General features: G+C 45.1%; 1 protein-coding gene across 1 annotated transcript in view; it reads right to left on the bottom strand.

Annotated features, from left to right (window-relative positions):
* Positions 1-342: 342 nt before the first annotated feature.
* The window catches only part of UBE2QL1 (ubiquitin conjugating enzyme E2 Q family like 1), a 38,992-nt gene continuing 18,360 nt past the window's right edge, over positions 343-20,974 (bottom strand). The window contains exon 2 of the mRNA XM_054985347.1: positions 343-1,713. Within this exon, the coding sequence (XP_054841322.1) occupies positions 1,582-1,713 (132 nt within the window). The 3' untranslated portion in view covers positions 343-1,581. The remainder of the gene's footprint in view (positions 1,714-20,974) is intronic.

Consider the following 20,974-nt stretch of genomic DNA (forward strand, 5'->3'; position numbering starts at 1 on the left):
CAAACCGGTTTGTTAATACGTCACTTCCGTAGCAGTAGAAGATCTGCAGAAAGCCCATCCCTCCGTTGCCTAGGAAACTGATTGATCGGCACCAGGCTGTATTCAGTGACAAATCGAAAAACGAACCAAACAAACTGGCCTAAAAATAGTTGTAGTTCATCAGAAATGCCCTCTGATGAACTGCTGGTTTGTGAACCAAAAAACGGTCCAGTTCGTGACGAACTTTGGTTTGTATTTTGGTTCATTCCCACCTCTAGTCATAACGTAACTGTAACATTTCTAGTTTTTTTGTGGTAGTTCTTCAAAAGAATGACCGGAAAGGCAAACAAATGGTTTGGTTGATTTTATTCAGAATGTGTCCAACACAGTTAGGTTTCACATTTCCAAGCTCATCCTTCATGTTCTTAGGAACGCTGTATGAAGTCTTCAAAACTCATTTAGTAGAAGGGGGAACATGACTCATTAATGACCCTGCTGGGCCTTTATATATTAGTCGATTCTCTCTGACATTGGGGCTGAAAGGACATAACGTCTCTATTATGTTGGGGTGGGGGGAGAATCAAGGCATGCAAATAGTCATAGAAATGCCTTAGTTCTTAAAAATCTGACTTAGCTTTTGTAACTGGTACATCATTTTTAAAAAATTTGAGTACCATAAGTTTAGTTCTTCTGTATTTAGTCTCATTTTATTTTGTTTGGCTGTTGCAGAGGTGGAAAGGTAAATATGGAGTTCTTTAAGTACCTTGTCCTACTAGGAAGATAGAAGTTATCTGGGCCACCAACCCCTTGCTGTCCTCTTGGATCAGGTGGATCTGCGTCCCAAACCATTTTGACCTCCCCGTGATCATGCTTTTTTGCACTGTGCAACCACACACTACATTATCACCGGAGCTAGCACAATTTTGACCAACGCATGCTTTTTTCCCGTTTCCAACACTAGAGCTTGGGTCTTTGCTAGAATCCTGGTATTTTGTTTTTGAGGAAATCAACGGTCATATCACAGAGCACAAATGGGGCCTGAAATTCAGCCACGGCAGACCACAGCTCCACACAAAAGAAACACATCTTCAAAGTTAGGTTGACCTGCTCAGAAACATAGATTTTAAAAACAGCACAGCAACCATGAATCTGCAATGCACTTGCTTCCATATTTAAATATTAACAGCTTCATTTTTTTAAACATACAAATGGATGGAGCAACAGCGGATGGAATTTCCGGGACTGCTGGTTGGTGCTGCTGGGCCAGAGAAAGAAGCGGTGGCGACGACAGCGGAGCTTGGATGGAGAAGGGGCAGGCGATACAATCGCAACATCTGCTCTAAAGTGACTTCGAAGATAATCAATCCGATCGTTTTTGCCAGTTTCAAAATATAATCTTATACAGCATTTCCCTCCCGCCCCCTCCCCTGTAAACAGATCCGTTCATAAATAATTTGGACGTCTCCATGACATTCATGATCTCTAACAGAAGCTGAAGTAGAAAAAGGATGAATGTGTGGTATGCGCATTGAGGAGATGTCAGAGTACTTCATTTTTTGTTGGTGTCTCATTTAGCGTCTGATGGACAGGTCACAAGCAGCATCAGCCGTCGGACACCGGAGGAGTGACCCACCCATATTTTTCGTGGGTCTTCACCAAACTCTTAAACGTTGCTTCGGCTTCTTTACGGCTGAAGGACTTTTTTGACTTCCCAGCTTTTCTGCAGATGCGGCCCTGCATTGAAAGAAGTCAGAAGAAGAAAATTGGAATTCAGCATCCCAAAATTTCAGTCGCAAAGGTCAGTGTGACATCCCACCTACCAAGGCACAGCCAATTTCAGAGGACCGGTTAGAAAATCTGCTGTGAATTCAGACCAGATTGAAACACAGAATAGAACAATATAAAGAAACAGCCTTTGCAAAGAAATCTGATAAATATGACAAGGGGGGGGGGTCAATCAAGACTGCACTCAAGGTTCTAGAAACATCAACTGGCATCTATGAGCGGAACCACAAGTGACAAAAGGCACAGGTTGGACACTTGTCAGCTTCCCTCAAGTTTTGATGGGGAATGTAGGCATCCTGGTCTTGCAGCTTGGCTCTCTGACGGCTGTCCAATGGACTTTTCAACTGTCACTTGTCTAACATTCCACGAAGCTGCCTACATTTCCCATCAAAACTTGAGGGAAGCAGACAAGTGTCCAATCTGTGCCTTTTGTCACTTGTAGTTCCGCTCTATGTTGAATGTTCACCTTTCTGTTGCCAGTTTGTACAAAAACCTCAAGAGACGGTTATCGCTTTCCTGGGGAGAGTGCATGCAGAATACCAAAGCAGTAACGTTTTGTGCTTTCAGCTTCATAAGTATCAGGAAAAAAATGTGTCTCATTTAATGTAGAGAAGGCACCTTAAGTGGCCTTGTGAGTTCAGTTTCACAAGTTGTACACTTACACTGCCATTTATATATCACCAGGGCTTTTTTTCAGCGGGAACGTGGTGGAACGGAGTTCCGGAACATCTTGAAAATGGTCACATGGCTGGTGGCCCCGCCCCCTGATCTCCAGACAGAGGGGAGTTGAGAATGCTCTCCTCTCAGCGGCGCAGAGGGCAATCTCAACTCCCCTCTGTCTGGAGATCAGGGGGCGGGGCCACCGGCCATGTGACCATTTTCTCCGAGGGCAACCCACTGAGTTCCACCACCTCTTTTCCCAGAAAAAAAAGCCCTGTATATCACCTAGGTGCTTCTTTCACCTGTAAGTGTGAAATGGCCTGACAAGACTCAGTAACTTTGTGGAAAAGAGGGCATGGCAGCATTTTACCATCCCAGGGGGACAGCCACAACATATTCAATAAAGTTAAGATTTCTCTTCAGACAGGCTTTTTTGTTTCAGCCTGCCACGTTTTTAAGATCTGTATGTTTCTCTAGATCAAGATGGGTAGCCGTGTTAGTCTGTCTGTAGCAGCAGAAAAGAGCAAGAGTTCAGTAGCACCTATAAGGCTAACAACATTTGGGGTAGGGTAGGAGCTTTTGTGAGTCACATCTGAAGAAGTGAGAAGGAGACTCTTGCTCTTTTCTATGTTTCTATGCTATTAATAATTTCTTTCCCTTTTCTGTTAACCCCCAACTTACTCTCTCTCACACACTCACGCACGCGCACACATATTCTGTCCTCTCCTCTACACGCTATCACTGTTCTATCCATGCCTGGAGAAGCCAGCATAGCCTCCCGTTCTTCCCCCTTCCACAATTAGGTTCTTGTTTCAAGAGGAGGGGAGAGTGTTGGGTATGTGTGTGTGAGTGTGTAAAGTGCCATCAGGTTGCAGCCCACTTGGTGACCCCTGCTGGGGTTTTCAAGGCAAGAGACAAACAGAGGTGGTTTGCCATTGCCTGCCTCTGTGCAGCAACCCTGGACTTCCTCGGTGATCTCCCAACCGAGTACTAACCAGGGCTGACTCTGCTTAGCTTCTGAGGTCTGGCAAAATTGGCATCTCCCTGCCTGAAGCTAGGACCTATGAGAGCATTGGGGGGGGGGGGGAAGTATTCTTTCACTTTATTTATTTTATAAAAGTTGTATGTTGCCTCTTGCTGGAGACATTTTACAATTAAGATGATAAAAACAAAACCATTAAAACGCAACCATTAAAAACAAAGCCACTCACCAGCTGCCAATAACAAGCCAACACCCTTAAAACAGTTTCTAAAAACTACCTGATGCCGTTACAAGAAGCCGGGGCAGAGCAGCGGCAGAATATCCTACCTTGTTGTCTTCAACCTCTGAATTCTTAATGTCAAGAACCGTCACTCAGAAGATGGACATTTTTAAAAAATGCAAGGAACCGTTATGGATGTTGGCAAGGAAAACAGAGTGATTCATCATTCCATTCTTCAGCAGGCATCTGGGCTGAGTTGTTGGGGAGGGGTGTTGCCCTCCCCTAAATGAGAGTCTTCATGCAAAAGACAGCCCGTGATTGAAAAGATGCCGGAAGACGTGTGTGTCCTCTTGCTCTCCTTCACCCCAGACTGCCTCGTGCAACATGCCAAAGCCCAAAATGAAACAATGCGGCTCTCTAAGGAAAACCCAGGCTAGACAGTAGCAATAGCTTAAAGGAGAATGACCATGAGTCTGGGGGCACCTTCTCCTAAAGGGATGCTGTGTGTGGGGCGCAGGAGCAAGGCAAAGATGGGATGCAGCAGTGGACTGGAAAGGGAAAAACAGCCCTGGAACAAGTTAAGCTAAGTGGTGCCTGAGGCATTACCAAAGAAGGGTCTAAGCCCAGTGACCCATGAGTTGCTCGAATTTGGCTTTGCTTGCTTCTATCCACCAAGGGCCACAGCCCACTGGGCAATTTCCCTGTAAATTAAATAGCCAGTCTGCCCCTGGTAGAAAAGAAGTGTGGGAGGGGACTTGTTTCATGAAAATCTTTAAAGCGCTTTCCATCCCTCTGTTTCAGTGAAGGGAGTGTTGTTTAAGGGTCCCAAATTGTAATTCCTGATGGGCTACCTTGACATATCAGCCAGTTTAGATGTCAGAAATCCATGGTGGAAGAATAGGCTATGCCACTTCAAAATGAAGCAGTTTGAATACTTGTTGTGCAAAAAAATTCCCTGCCAAAAAAAAAATAAATTAGCACATCTCAGGGCTGGGGCAGGGGGGATATTCTAGCCTAGCTTTTTACACTCTGTGCAAGTTTTCAACTTCAGGTTATGATCAATACAGCAGAACTGTGGGGAAAAAGGCAGTATAGAGAGAGACTATGACTTCCTGCGATTTTGATGGCCCTTATACAACCCAAGACTGAGTTTGCCTTTTTTGCCACCGCATCACACTGACTGCTCATATTTAGTTTACAGTCCACTCTTACTCCAAGATCTCTTTCGCATACACTACTACCCAGGAGTGTATCCCCCATCCTGTATTTGTGCTTCACATTTTTGTGGCCCAGATGGAATACTGTGCACTTATCTATGTTGAATTGCATCCTGTTCACAACCGCCCACTTCTCCAGAGTATTCAGGTCTTGTGGAATTTTAACTCTATCTTCTTGGGTGTTTGCCATTCCTCCCAATTTGGTATCATCAGTAAATTGAATGAGTAGCCCATTTACCCCTTCATCCAGATCATTAGTAAAAATATTGAAAAGTAACAGGCCCCAAACCGAGCCCTGTGGCACCCCTACTGGACACCTCCCTCCAATCTGATGAAACGCCGCTGACCACCACTCTTTGGGTGCAGTCCTCTAACTAGTTCCCTATCCACTGAACTGTCCTATAGTCCAGTCCGCAGTTTTCCATTTTACCCATTAGAATATCATGGGGAACCTTAACAAAAGCTTTACTGAAATCCAGGTAAATTACGTCAACAGAGTTCCCACAATCCAGTAAGCTTGTCACTCGATCAAAGAAGGAAATCAGGTTGGTCTGACAAGATCTGTTGGGATCAAAACCATGTTGACCTCCCCGGTCCACTAAGCAGTCCCTCAGATGCTTACAGATCGATCCCTTTTAAAACTGCTCTACTATCTTCCCAGCAACAGAAGTCAGATTGACCGGGCTGTAGTTTCCTCGGTCATCCTTCTTCCCTTTCTTAAAGACTGGGATAACATTCGCTCTTCTCCAATCTTGTGGCACATCCCCAGTCCTCCAGGAGGCCTTGAAGAGGATGGACAGAGGCTCTGCAAGTTCTTTGGAAAGTTCTTTGAGCACTCTTGGGTGCACACCACCCACACCATATCCTGCAACAGCTGTTAACCATGATGATGCTCAGAAGTGGGATACCTGTGAAATGACATGTACTTCCTGGGGGCTTTTGGCTGCCCGCCTTTGAAACAGGATGCTGGGGAGGGGGTTCTTGGTACATTCTTACGCTTGTTAAAATTAATGGCACCTGTGCAAGGAGACTCTGAGGCCCTTTGGGGAGGGCTCCCATTTATTCAAGTTAGTGCTGATTACAGGGGAAGAGACCCTATTAGGGTTTTCAACCTCAGGTTTTTCTAGAGCAAAGCATAGCACTTCTGTGGATCGTGATCCCAGTAAATGAAGTTATTTAATGGTTATGGATATGGAAGTTTTAGCGTAAAGAAGCAACAACAACAACATTTGATTTATATACTGCCCTTCAGGACAACTTAACGCCCACTAAGAGTGGTTTACAAAGTGTGATATTATTATCTTCACAACAATCACCCTGTGAGGTGGGTGGGGGTGAGAGAGCTGTGACTGACCCAAGGTCACCCAGCTGGCTTCAAGCGGAGGAGTGGGGAATCAAACCTAGTTCTCCAAATTAGAGACCTGCCACTCTCAACCACTACAACAAAGTCCAAACACATGGAGTAGGCCTTTTCCCATGGTAATCAACCAGGCAATTTCTCCTGATAAGGAAGTGAAAACTTTTTGGTTTTATATCAGAAAGCCTACCTTCGATTTGTTGGTTTTTATCTAACATTTTATTGGCCTTACTTTTAAAATATACTTTTAATTAAATCATGCTTTTTATTATTTTTTACTCTTGGTATGTAGTTTTGAGAGTATACTAATTTATGGCCAAAATTGCCAATGACTTTGTGGATCTGTAATCAGTGCCATCAACACATAATTGAAGTGTAGAGAAGCTGTTATCTCTCAGGGTTGCGATCCAGGCAAGAATGAGAGTTTACTTTTTCTCATCTATTTTCTCAATTGAGAATGGCCTCCAGACTGCTTTAAGCTGCAGAAGGGAAAAAGGACAGGAAGATTACAGAAATCTGCTCCCCCCTCCCCCTCCCCAGGTCGGGCTTAAAGGAGCTGGTAGGGGGCATTTTCAATTGGGAAAATATCATAGGGGGGGGTTATCCTCCCCTTCTCCAGTGCCACAGCTCCAGGGCTTTTTTTCCGGGAAAAGAGGTGGTGGAACTCAGTGGGTTGCCCTTGGAGAAAATGGTCACATGGCTAGTGGCCCCGCCCCCTGATCTCCAGACAGAGGGGAGTTGAGATTGCCCTCCGCACCGCTGTGCGGTGCGGAGGGCAATCTCAACTCCTCTCTGTCTGGAGATCAGGGGGCGGGGCCACCAGCCATGTGACCATTTTCAAGATGTTCCAGAACTCCGTTCCACCGCGTTCCAGCTGAAAAAAAGCCCTGCACAGCTCCAATCCTTATCCCCCTCCCCCCGTTGTATTTTTAAGACCAAAAGATACATCCAGATAGAGTTTGTCAATTCTAGGTTGGGAAATTCCTGGAACTTTGGGGTGGGTCCTGTGGAAAATGGGGTTTGGGGAGAGGAGAGAGTTTGACAGGGATGTGGTGCCATACAGTACACCTTCCCAAGTCGCCATTTTCTCCTGGGGAACTGATCTCTGTAGTCTGGAGATTACTAGTGAGTCTGGGAGATCTCAAGGACTCATCTGGAGGTTGGCAACTGTATGGCCAGAGTTCTAGCGTCAACCAGAAAATGGGTTTGGATCAACTGTTCCTATGAGGCAAACTAGAGTATTTGTGTCAGAAATCAAACCTGCTGGCTTACAGTGGCTGACCTAATAAGGATTGATGTATCTAAAAGCAAAGTCCTGGCCCCTACGTAGCGAATGAAACACGGGTTGGAACGAAAGAAAGCGAAGGCTCTACATACCCCGATACAAGGATTCGATTAATTGGAACATTTTATGTGCCTTTACTGTTCCTATGCAATTTTATGCTATTCTCAGGTACTATTGTAATATACTAATGCATTAGGCGGAGAACTAACTCTGAAGACACATGAATGTATATTAGGCACTGGGAACGCTGAGGTAAAGTTGCTGCTTGCAGCGAAATAACCCAGGGCAATAGATATGCTTACCAAGCGAGCTTGCTGCAAAAAGATGCACCTGTACTCATTATACTTATGCCATGCTTAGAGACTGATAAGGAAAATCTTTCCCTGAATTGCTCATATCAAATGTAACTACAGAACAATTGAGTACTGGAGGATCCAAACACCTGCCCTCAGATAGAGGAGTGGGCAATAAACCCCTCAGTAAAAGGAATGAGCCTGCTTTAAGTCAGTCAAATTAACTGACTCTCCCAAGGCTGTGAAAAGTACCCAGCAATAGATGCGGGGTACTGAAAGTAACTTTCTGTACATTCCAGAGGAAGGGAGATTGCTCCCCTCCGTCAATACCCGAGAGGGAGCAATCTCCTCCTACATGGTACAAGGTTGCTGAAGCGACACTTAGGCGCCCTTGGCAAAATGTTACACTGTCAGGTGTGCAGGAAATAGGGAGAGCCCTATGGATGGGAAAGTATGAGAGTGGAAAGAGATGTACCGTGAAAAGATTAAAACAATGTACTAAAGTGATAAGAAATGCAAATTGGGAAATACTGTAATTGTGATGCTGACTAGAATTATCCTTCCAATAGGGACCACTGGACCATTGGAGGTGGTCACTGGGAAAAGCCAATGAGAGTCACAATTAGGCTTGAGCCAATGGGACCCCCCAATACTGAAATGAATCAAAGGGTATAAAACATCTTGCACAGCTATTGTAGCTTTGATGGGCGTGGTGCACGAGTGATCTTTTTACTCTCCGTGTAACTAACATTCCTCCACGTTTAATAAACGTAGCAGACTTCGCTTCTTTCACAGGACTCTGTATCTGTCTCTTCTTTGAATTGGCTAAGGGACATTCGAACCACTGATTTTTTGGAACATTTCTATCACCCAAGAAATGCCGTGAGAGGCCAAGAGCTCCTGCTCGAAGTCCATCACAGAGCCTCAGCGACACTGACCTCGCTGTAGAGGTTCTGAGGTGGAATGTGGGGCAGACCCCATGCTGTCTGGCTCAAGTTCCCCTAAGTGGCTTCCTGTGCTGAGGCCCTGTGGCAGAACGCTAGGCAGACAGTTGGGTATCTGATGAGGTTGCTGAGGCAACCCAAACTGGGCCCAGTTTCTTGCAAGAGTTCAACCACTATTTTGGTTGCCTTAGCAACCTTGGCAGATGACCACCTCATCATGTTCTGCAGCAGGGCCTTGGTGGAGATGTCGCGGGGGGGGGGGGGAATGGCTAAAAAAAGGCCGAGGCCTTGACAATGCTGGAAGAACAGTAGGCAATTGGTGGGGCAGGGGTAGTCTGAGAGGATGTGAGGGGCTGGAGGGGCAATGGGTGAGGTGGTGGAGGGATGAGATGTATACAGGGGGTTACAATGAGCCTGGGTTGAAAAAAGGATGAGAAAGATGGAAAAGAAATACGGAGATTACAAGCAAAGGTTGAAAATGGGGGGAGTTGGTTAAGTGGGTGGTGGGAAGCAAGAGAGAAAGGGAGAGGGAACTAAGAATGAGAATTATTCATAGATAGCCCCAAAGTTGTTCTGTAGATTCTGACAATACCACATAATTCTAATTTCCCCAGTGCTAATGAAAGAAATTCAGGAAAATGACCATGTTATTAGGAGTCAGCCATGAGTTAGGCTGATTTCAGTCCGGTGTATTCTACTTCTCCCCATTAAAATCTATAAAGCAAAAGTCCATAGCCAGGAACTCTGCGCACACACGGGATGACTTGTGTGTGTGAAGTGGTCCTGAGCAAGTAGACCATCAGAACACTTCTTAAATTCTGTAGCAAAATAAGTAACACCTTAACTGTATCCAGACCAGCTCTCTTTGCAAGAATGCTAGTAACCAGCAGGCACTAGGAGAATTGTCTAGTAGTCCACTAACGGAGTGGGTCATGTTTTACCATTTTGTCCACCCCTGGTCTACTGGTTTGCAGGAAGTTGTTTTGAGAAGTAAAAACACTCATCTATAGTGTCTCCGCTGGGCCTTGAACCGTTTGATATACGTACGCCCCGTATATAAGCCAGAGTTGGACTAGCATCTGAGATACTCAGGTTTAAATCACCACTCTGCCATAGAGGCTTGCCATGTGACCTTGGGCCAGTCACACACTGCGAACCTAACTTACCTCACAGGGTTGTTGTGAGGATAAAGTGGAAGAGAGGATGCTTTGAGTCTCCAGGGAGAAAGGTATACATGAAGAAGGTAAATAAATAAACAACATACAAAGCTGTCAGGAGACATGGAAGACTGAGGACAGTTGCATGAAAGTTAAAGAAAAAACAGAGTTGCGCTTACCATAACTGCTGTTCATTGACGTTTTCTGTGCAGGCACACATGGGACTGCACATGCGCAGGCCTGCCAACCGGAATTCTTTTTCTAGCAAAAGTCCACCAGGGGGCACTCGTCTGCCGAATGCGCATGCGCGGGATTTCCCGCCGACACGACATCCGGTGACGGCGCCCCCTCACCCTCAGTTTCTCCTGTGCCGCTGCTATTCCCACATCTGGAAGAACACAGCGGGGTAGGAGGGAGGGTTTGTGTGCCTGCACAGAAGATGTCAATGAATGGGGGAAAGATGAAGGGGGGGAGCAGACGAAGGCAGGTTAGCTGTTGGTGGAAAAGAGAAAGAAAAACAGAAAAAGGGAAAGCTGCAGGGGCTTCCAGGGAATGGTAAGAGGAAATAATGGGGGAGGGGATACAGGACAAATGAGGTCCTCCCACAAGAACTGGCAGGGTCCCTGCTTGTTCCATGTAAGATCAAACTTGATGGTCAAGGACCCAACAGTAGGACAGTGAAATGCCTCGAAGAGAGGGAGGAATTTCTGTTTATTTGGTGGACTCCTCAAGTAATTAATGCAGATCAGGCAGAACTGTTATGCACAAACTTGTGCCCTAGGTGTCCCTCTCGCCAATCACGATGAGAGAGACACACCACAGAGTCCTGCTGAATTGAAGCAAAAGAGATTGTTTAATTAAACAATGGAGGAGCAATTTTACACAGGAGTAGATGGTCTCCTTGTGTCCAAAGCTCATCAAAGCTACAACAGAAGTGCAAAGCAATTTATACCCTCAGGTTAATTATAATAATATTACAATATTCTAATATTTGCTATCTTATTGGCTTGTAGTCTTGACACAGGTGTCTAGGTTTAGTTTGATTGGAAGACGCAAGTCTAGGTCAGCCACTTAATTCCAAGATTTGCAGTTCCTTATCTTGTCCTTGTGCCTGTTCCTCTCGGAAGGACACCTTCTGTGGGTGGAAAGGAATGTTCCTCCACTTTTCTGTCCTTGTGCCTGTTCCTCTCTTTTGCAGCCTTGAGAGAGAGAATGCTAAAAGTGGCTGACCTAGCTTGCTACATTAATCAGTTTTACAAAAAGCTCTCTTGTATTGATTCCTATTAGAATCCTATAGGATAATATAACATTTGTGTGACATTTCTACAGGTGCATCTCTACAAGCAGTATATTGTTTAGTCCTCAATTCTTACAGAGTTTTATCATGTTTTTACATACATTCTTCTTTGGTCTTCTTGTTTCAAGTGTCATATTCTTGCAGGTTGCATTACGAATACTACAATGGCTCCTGAGCATAGAAAAGGTGCAAGGCATGTAATACTGAAAGGCACTGAAGTGGTATATAAAATCTCTTTCTTCAAATCCATATTCCTGTCATATGCACAGGAGAAGAGTGATTTTTACTGATTCCCCCCACTCCTCCAGCAGATCTTTAATGCCTCCCCAGCTGTTCTAAGAACCCCCCATTCCCCAGAAGCAGCATTTGGGGCTGCAGCTGGAAGGAGGGGGTGGGGAAATTGTGCTCCGTAGACAGAAAGTCTCTCCGTTCTCGCAACCGCACAGTGGATCCAAACTATCATTTTATCTAATATTAAAATATTAGTATGTACTCCCCCCCTCACCTACAAGAAGCCAAAAACCAGCCTGAAGAACATTGTGTAAGCAAGACAAAGGGGAAAGGGGGCGGGGGAGACTGGGCTTGAGTCTAGTAGCTTATGATATCCTAGCCTAGAGGGCAATGTTGGGGTCAGGTATGCATGCCCTGAGACATACCCTGACCCCAATCCCTCCCTCAAATGACAGGATGCGATAAACTTTTAAGGGATATGCTCTGTTTGAGTCTTAAGACGGTTCAAAGGGAGGGCATTAATTGAGATTGAAGAAAAAGTGATTAAATGCTCCCTTTTTACACCAGAAAGGGAGTAGAACTCCCAATAATCGAGAATATCCTGGAATGTCGGGGGGGGGATTCCCCCCTCATGCAATTATTTGCTGAAAAACATTTCCAGGTGGTTTATGACTAACCATGTTTTGCTCTGGCTTTGGTAAGCTCATGCCTGACAGTCGCTCAATAAAAGGGAAACTGGCAATGGAAAATTCTTGTTATGAAGCTGGAGGTCAGAGGTGAAACCAATAAATCTGCCATATCTACCAGTAAGTCTACATTTTTAGCTTTCAAGAAGACAACAGACACCCATAATTAGACATACTGGAAAACAACATAAAAGTAATAGTCTTTCAAGACAGAGAGGAGAGTATTGACTGTGTCCTAGAGATACCTGGCTAGCAAAAGTGAATCTTTCCCCACCTTCCCATTCACTCAGCAGTTGCCTGGGACCCCTGAAAAAAAAACAGGCAGGGACCGATGGGCCTTCATAGACAGCAGAGAACCTGCTTTGGGGTTTACCATGGTTATGGGAATCGAGCAACGTTGCACCTTTTCTATCCACAGAACATCCATAGTATGTAACCACGTTAATCAAAACAAACCAAATAATTCCATTCTGCCTTCCTATTCACAACAGTTAAAATGCATTTGACTGTCTAACAAGGGATAGATAATGGCACCCCAGTTTTTGGAGGGGGGCAGAATGCAGAGGAAACTGGCTCTGCATTGGTAATAACCAAAAAACAACACCGCAATATGTTTGCAGTGAAGCAAAGTGTTAAAATTGTCAACAGATCGGCACAACCAAAGAGCTTGTGTATCTCTCACCACCAAAAAAATATGTTTATGTTTTGGGGTAGAAAAATAACCCCACAAGCAAACAGGTATCAATAATAACAACAACAACATTCAATTTATATACTGCCCTTCAGGACAACTTAACACCCACTCAGAGCAGTTTACAAAGTATGTTATTATTATCCCCACAATAATCACCCTGTGAAGTGGGTAAGGCCGAGAGAGCTGTGACTGACCCAGGGTCACTCAACTGGCTTCAAGTGGAGGAGTGAGGAATCTAGATTAGAGTCCCGCGCTCTTAACCACTACACCAAATTGTTATATGATATTATTTGAAATTTACAACAGTTTGTGTTAGTTTGCTAATATCGTGAAGATCAACACACATGTTTTGTTTGTTCAAAATGAAAAGTGAAATTATAGCATTATAAAGGAACAGGATATCATGTATGCCAGCATCCATGCCATTGTTGTATTCTGCATCCATGCCGTTGTTGTGTCATATGCCATTATTGTGTTCTGCAGGCACCCATACCATTGTTGTATTTTACATTTTATACCGAGACTGATATAAGCATCCATGCCATCATTGTGTTGTATATCTTACACTCCATCTTATACTGCTATAATTCCAACGTTCAATACTGTAGCTTATGCATTTTATATAATTCATCTGAAGGTGTCTAGATTGCTAATACTAATTTTTAGGAGAGCAAGTGGCCTCTTTGTTATCCCTAAGAAATACGCGCTTTCATTGCTGAGTAGCCTTGGGCCAAAGCTGCAGCTGTGTACTGAATTGTATCTTTTCACAGGAGGGAATGATTCCACTCTGTACTTTATCTAGACTAAACTGCTTTGTTCCCATGTAACTTTTTCGGTTTTGTGCCTGAATGCAAAGGGGCGGGAACATCCCCCTATATCAGTAGTTCTATTGTTTTGAATAACTACTTCTGCCAACTTCTGCCTATGAGTGCATACCTGAACTGTATAGATCTCTAAATAAAGTTTCTTCAACCAATGCACCTCCTTGCTTGCTGTGAGGGACTTGGGGATCTTAGTGCCAGGGACTGACACCCTAAGACTGACACCGGACTAGTGAGTTATTCAATGCTCAAAAGAGGAGGGTCGCAGACACTCAAAGGATACATTCTGCCTCATGTGGAAATTTATCTTCAGACGCTGGATGTTTTTGTATTGTCAAACCCAGTGCTTTCTGCCACCACATATTTTTGTTTCTGTGTGACCTTTTCTACCACAATACAATGGAATCTTGTCTTTGGGTAGAAATATAACCCCAATGGCAGTATGTGTAATATTTTTTTTAAGGGGTTTGAGGGTTTCAAGCATTTGAAATTGTTTACAATGGATATCATGAAGGGAAGGCTGAGCTGATGGATTTAGCATGCGGCTACAAGCAGATGAACTGCCTTTACTGCATCAGACCAAGGGTCTACTTAGCCCAGCGCTATCTTCAACTGTGGACAACTGGACGCCCTTGGGAGCCTGCCAAACAGAGCAAGATAAGGCAGCATTCCTTTGTTGTTTCCCCCAGGATATTGCACACTGGAGGCTGCCTTTTGCTGAAAGCCACTGGTGGACCGATCCTCCAAGAATGTCTTCTTCCTTGATATGCAGGTTTCTTTTGCCGGATCTGGATTCTGTGGGTTGATCCAGATTCTCTGATTGTCACATTTGTTCCAAATTGGTAGCATGCAAAAAGCCTTGTGGAACAACAACCTTATTGCCTTTGAAAGGAATGCACTGCAACGCTACCGGAGCGCTCCAGTGGAAAAAGATCAGCCCTGCAGTATGGATCATCTGCTGATCACAAAAAGAGAATTCTGGAGACCTCCCTTGAAGGAGGAGCAGAGACTGCTGGGTCTTGAAGACCTGGGTGCTTCTCAACCCCAAAGATGTGCAGGGGTTTGGGGGGCAGGAAAACCAGGCTGTGTTAGCGTCTACGGCAGACGGAGAACTCCTTGGGTGAAGCCAGTGGGATTTGGGCAGGACAAGTTTCTACCCATAATCACAGCATCACACAGGGCTCAAAATGTCTCATTAGGGCTCCAGAAGCACTTTACAGGTACAGAATAGTAAATAAATTGGACCCCATTTGATTAGCGTTTACATAATCAGCCGAGTCCAAAGGTAACGTTCTTCCTGGATTGTACCACCTCGGGCTGCAGAAGGAGGGTGGCATGTTTGAATATTCTTTCATTAAAAATCAAAACAATATAACTACGCTTAACTACTCTTATTATCACAGCGGGTTTTTAAAAACATATTCAGTTTTTAAACAAAAACAAACATTTAAACCTGCCCCCCTCAAACAACGAAGTAGTACAGTCCAGGAAAAGCTTTACCGCTTTGTCCTACTGACTGGCCCTGTAACTACACCAACAGTGCAATCCTAACTAAGCAGAGTTACTCCAGTCACAGAATCACACTGAGTTGGAAGGGGCCATAGAGACCTTCTAGTCCAGCCCCCTGCCCAATGCAGGACAAGCCTAAAGCATCCCTGACAAATATTCATCCAGCCTCTTCTCGAAAACTGCCAGGGAAGGGGAGCTCACCACCTCCCTAGGCAGCTGATTCCACCTTTGAACTACTCTGACCGTGAAAAAGTTTTTCCTAATATCCAGCAGGTACCTTTGTGCATGTAATTTAAGCCCATTGCTTCGGGTCCTATCCTCTGCTGCCAACTGGAACACCTCCTTGCCCTCCTCCAAATGACAGCCTTTCAGATATTTAGAGAGAGCAATCATTAAAGTCAATGGGCTTAGACTGGAGAAACCCTGGAGTTAGGACTCTAAGGCCAAGATTTAGGAACTAGTGAGCAGTTTGCACTTCTGCATGTGGACGTGCAAACCATTATTCACTTATTTTAATGGCTTCATTTATCCACTGCCTTTTCCCCCAGTGGGGGCCCATTCGCACAGCAACGTGCAACTAGTGTGCAACCAGCTTAGTGGCTCCAGCTTGATTTTGCACAATTCTACTTGTGCAATCGAAACAGCTGTTCCAGATGCAGAAAAGTTTATCTGGATTGCAACTTCAGTTTTATAATAATAATAAGAATAACTGCACTTATACACCGCTCTTCTAGAGAGTTTAGTGCCTCACTTAGAGCGGTGAACAAGTTAGTGTTATTATTATCTCCACAATACAGCTGGGGAGCTGGGGCTGAGAGGGGTGAGTTACCCAAGTCCACCTACTGAGCTCATGGCAGTAGTGGGATTTGAACCAGTGGAGTGCTGATTCACAGCCAAACCACTTAACCACTATGCTACAGCAGCTCTTTATGTTGGTGTGACCTTGTTTCCTTGCTTGTTTCAACATTTCTGTGGTTGTTTGGCTTCTATCCGGGAAGACCTCACTGTAAGATAGCATTTGTTTGCAGCCTACTGAGGCACTGGGAAGATACAGTGCTTTGCTTGCACCCCACGGATTGGGAAAGGAAGCATTTTGTACCCTGCTGAGCAACTAAAGGGAACTGTTTGAAGTCTGAGACTCAAGTCTTGTCCTGTCTGATAGATGTTTCAGAATCACAACTGGATCAAGAGCCTCAACTCGATTTTCTTCATCTGTTTTACCATCAACAACCACCTAGGATTGCCAGGTCCCTATACCCTCCCGGCAGGAGGGGGTGGGAACACGGCACTTGCCTCATGCTGGCAGCATGTTCCAGCGCCTGCACAATGACGTCACTCCTGCAAGGGATGCCACCCACCAGCCACAGAAGCACTCCTGCGTTCTGTGCGGGGCCAAATTGGGAGTGCCCCACGTGCTCCTGGAGCGCCTGCCAGTGGCGGGAGACCTCTAGGGACTTGCCACTACCTACTGATCTGCAAGGGTGCAAACCCCTGGGAGGTTTCCTGCCACTGGGGGGCCCCTGGGAACCTTATAACCACCTCAGAGTATAAAATAAGATTAAACTATAGAAAGGCCCTGTAGCTCCATATTTTCCTCTTCTGAACCCAGCCCTGTTCCTAACTACAGGATAACTTTCATTCCCTTGAGGTTTGCCCTTTTAAGAAACCATTTGTTTTTTCAGGGCCTGGCTGTGTTAAGCAATTGAAACAGCACACACAACAGACAGCTAATATGGCACAATGATTAGAATGCGGGACTAGAACCTAGGAGAGCCAGGTTCAAATCCTGCCTCAACCATGAAGCAAATTGTAGGCCATTGGACTAGTCTCTCTCTTTGAGCCTAATCTACCTCACAGGGCAGTTGTAAGGATACAGGATAAGAATGAAGAACTGTATATGCTTCCCTGAGTTCCTTCGATAAAAATGTAGTAGTTAACCCAGCTAAATCCAGGCCAAACTGTGGGCAAGTGGAATGAAAATCTTTCTTGCTGGGAAGGCTGCGCTTCTATCTGAGGCCACTCAATCCACAGATGCACTTATTTCTTCAACTGTTCCTCTTGCAATAAAAACCTTTCTCCTTCAGCTCCGGAGTCTTCTATCCATGCCCTCTTGGGGGCCAGACAATTGTAACATGCTCCACAGGAAGTACACAATGGCTGTTCTGAATCTGAACATGTCACAGAACATGGCGGCCTCCTGGCTGGTGTTTGTCTTTGAAAGCCCGTTTCAGGCTTCAGCATCAGCTTTTGTGCAAGTGCTGCAGTAAAGAGTTTGAGTAATAATAAAGCCCAAACCAACTTGGTCTCCATTTTGCTTTCCGTATCTCCTTGTGATCTCCAAGAGAGGCGAAGAGTAGCCTCTTCAGATGATATATGGCCAGAGACCACAAGGATACAGAGCAATTTCCAGTGGGGATCTCTGGTGGTTTATGGCAGCAGCCCTGAGTGGTGCCCATCAATACCTTTCCTGGCACCTGCCAAGTGTTTTAAAAAGTGGGCGAAGTAGGGTTGCCAGTCCCCATTAGGGGTGGGGGATTCTCCACCCCCAATCCCCCTCGCATTACCTCTCATCTGGGGGAAACAGTGCGGGAACAAGACAGTGAGTGCAAAGCATGCTCCTATGTGCTCCAGAGTGCTCTCATGTCGCACTAGGCACAACATCATTCCAGGCGCCAACCAGTTCCTAGCTTAGGCTATCACTTTCATGTCATGCTGAGAATGATGCCATTCCTGGCACAATGTGGGAGTGTTCCAGAGTGCTCACAAGTGCAGATGCCAACATCTCCTCCTCCGCTCCCCCATCCCAGACCCCAGGGGACCTGGCATTGCTAGGGCAGAGCCAGCTGGGGCTTTTGCCCAGCAAGGCTTCTGATTGGCTGTGCAGATTTTTAAAAAGATTGCTTTGGCAGATGCTGCCACCACAGCACAAGGATCTTCAGTGTGTGATTCAAGCTAAGTTGCGGCAGACATTTTGTGGCTGGCTCCATCTCCTGGGGCAGCCATTTTGTGGCTATGGCCACCACACTATCTCAGAATTCTAAATGTGCCCACAGGCTGAAAAAGATTGGGAATCTCCGGCTTATGGCCAGACTAGATGTTCTGGTGTCCACAGGTTGAACCCATGGGTGCCATCACTTCTAGTTTGGCCCTAAGAGACTTACCAAAGTGTAACCTTCTGAAAGTGCTGGAATAACCTGTCTTAGTTAGCTGTCAGTGGGGAGAAGAGGTACATTATGTGGCTATAGTTGTTAGAAGGAGCACTGGGAGAGAGTCCTCTGACTGGGGCCTCCAAGAGCTATGGCCACTTCCACAGCCCTGAGCTACTGGGCTTCTCTTAGCACCAGGCAGCTTCATACATTCAAAAATGATGGGGGAAATTCTGTCTGCTTGACAAGCTGCTGGAGGAAGCCTAGGGACAGTTAAATGTGTGGAAAACTTGGTAATGACAAAATGTGGAGATTCAGGACAGGCTGAGAATAGAGATGGAGATTTACAGAAATACTGAAAACGTAAAGCTAAAGGTACTCCCCCTGTGCAAGCACCAAGTCATTACTGACTCATGGGAGACGTCGCATCACGACGTTTATGGGGTGGTTTGCCATTGCCTTCCACAGTCATTTACACTTTACCCCCAGGAAACTGGGTACTCAGGCTGAGTCAACCTTGAGCCGGTTACTTGAACCTGGCTTCCGCCAGGATCGAACTCAGGTCGTGAGAAGAGCTTGGGCTGCAGTACTGCTGCTTACCACTCTGCGCTACGGGGCTCTGTACTGAAAACGAAGGGGGGAAATAATGTGAGGGGATTTTTTACCACCAGGGATATGTATGTGGGGGAAACATCAATATGCAGCACTTCCTTGTGAAGCCTAAAGTAATCTTCCTGTGTTGCCAACATAAAATGCATCATTCGTATCTTTATCAGCACATAAAAGTGTTCTATTTGGCCCATTTATGAAATTTTGAAGTGTAAATGCATTTTGAGATCTATACTCTGAAAATGTAGCAAGTGATTCCTTTATGGATAAAAATGCTGTCAAGAATCAACCAACTTATGGAGATCTCATCAAGGGGCTTTCAGGAAAAGTGAGGAAGCAGAGGTGGGTCGCCATTGCCTTCCTCTACAAAGAACCCCTAGTCTTCCCTGGAGGTCTCCAAGTTCTGACTAGGGCCAACCCTGTTTAGTTTCTGTGATCTGACAAGATTGGGCTACACCACGATGCCTTCCCACCCAAGAAATGACATTAACACTTACAGAAACAGCCTACCCAAGTCAAGGTGCATGAAAAATGGCAACCTCTTACCATTGCATCAAAAACACATTGGTTTCCTGCCAATCAGCTTCTCATACTGCCCAGCTGTTGACAAAAAACTCAGTTTGAATAAGAAAGACTCTCAAATCTTGGTCCACTGCTCAATATGTAATTGAACTGAAAATGAAGATGACTGTTTTACAAATAACAGCATCAATCCTTTAAATGCATTAAAGGAGGGGGAGAGGAACGGAGCCTCCTCGGTCATGGTGCTACAAATAAGTAACACTTTCCTCAAAAAAGACTGCCTCTCCATGCTTGAGTAAGTCCCATACTCTCAATCAAATCAAAAAGAGTCCAGTAGCACCTTTAAGACTAACCAACTTTATTGTAGCATAAGCTTTCGAGAATCACAGCTCTCTTCATCAGATGCAACCGTCAGGTTGCATCTGACGAAGGGAGCTGTGTTTCTCGAAAGCTTATGCTACAATAAAGTTGCATCTGACGAAGAGAACTGTGATTCTCGAAAGCTTATGCTACAAAAAAGTTGGTTAGTCTTAAAGGTGCTACTGGACTCTTTTTGATTTTGCTACTACAGACTAACACAGCTAACTCCTCTGCATCTACTCTCAACCAAGGGAGCATAAGAATATTTACTATTATTTACTTATTTATTATTTATTCCTTGGCTCAATCATCAACCAAAAGGGAGACTGCAATGAAGAAATCGGAAGAAGATTGAGACTTGGAAGAGCAGCTTTGAGGGAGCTAGAAAAGATCCTTAAAGATAAAGAGGTCTCTTTGGGAACCAAGATCAAGATAATCCAAACTATGGCATTTCCCATTACTATGTATGGATGTGAAAATTGGATAATGAAGAAAGCTGACAGAAAGAAAGTTGATTCATTTGAAATGTGGTGCTGAAGGAGAGTTTTGCAGATACCATGGACGGCCAGAAAGACAAATAAGTGAGTACTAGATCAAATCAAGCCTGAATTCTCCCTAGAAGCTAAAATGACAAAACTGAGGCTATCGTACTTTGGTCACATCATCAGAAGACAAGATTCTCTGGAAAAGTCAATAATGCTAGGAAAAGTGGAAGGCAGTAGGAAAAGAGGAAGACCTAAAACGAGATGGCTTGACTCAGTCAAAGAAGCCACGTCCTCCAGTTTGCAGGATCTCAGCAAGTCTGTTAATGATAGGACATTTTGGAGGTCTTTCATTCATAGGGTTGCCATAGGTCGGAGGCGATCTAACGGCACATCACACACACACAAAGGCAAAAGGCAGCTGGGTAAAGGGGTCCACTTGCCACATAGAGAAGGTAAGAGGAATGAGTGCTCAAATCCTTCCTCTCCCACTGTATTCTCCACACACACCCTGCAACACACATCAAGATCTTTTTCCTCAACTTGGGGTTCCAAAGATGTTTGCTGCATAGGGTTGCCAGCTCCAGATTGGGAAATTCCTGGAGATTTGGGGGGTGAAGCTTTGAAAGGGTGGGTTTGGGGAGGGGAGGGACCTGATTAGAATATAATGCCATAGAGCCAACCGTCCAAAGCAGCCATTTTCTCCAGGGGAATGCCATCAATGGCCTGGAAATCAGT

The sequence above is a fragment of the Eublepharis macularius genome, chromosome 7, assembly GCF_028583425.1.
Source record: "Eublepharis macularius isolate TG4126 chromosome 7, MPM_Emac_v1.0, whole genome shotgun sequence".
Classification (NCBI taxonomy): Eukaryota; Metazoa; Chordata; class Lepidosauria; order Squamata; family Eublepharidae; genus Eublepharis; species Eublepharis macularius.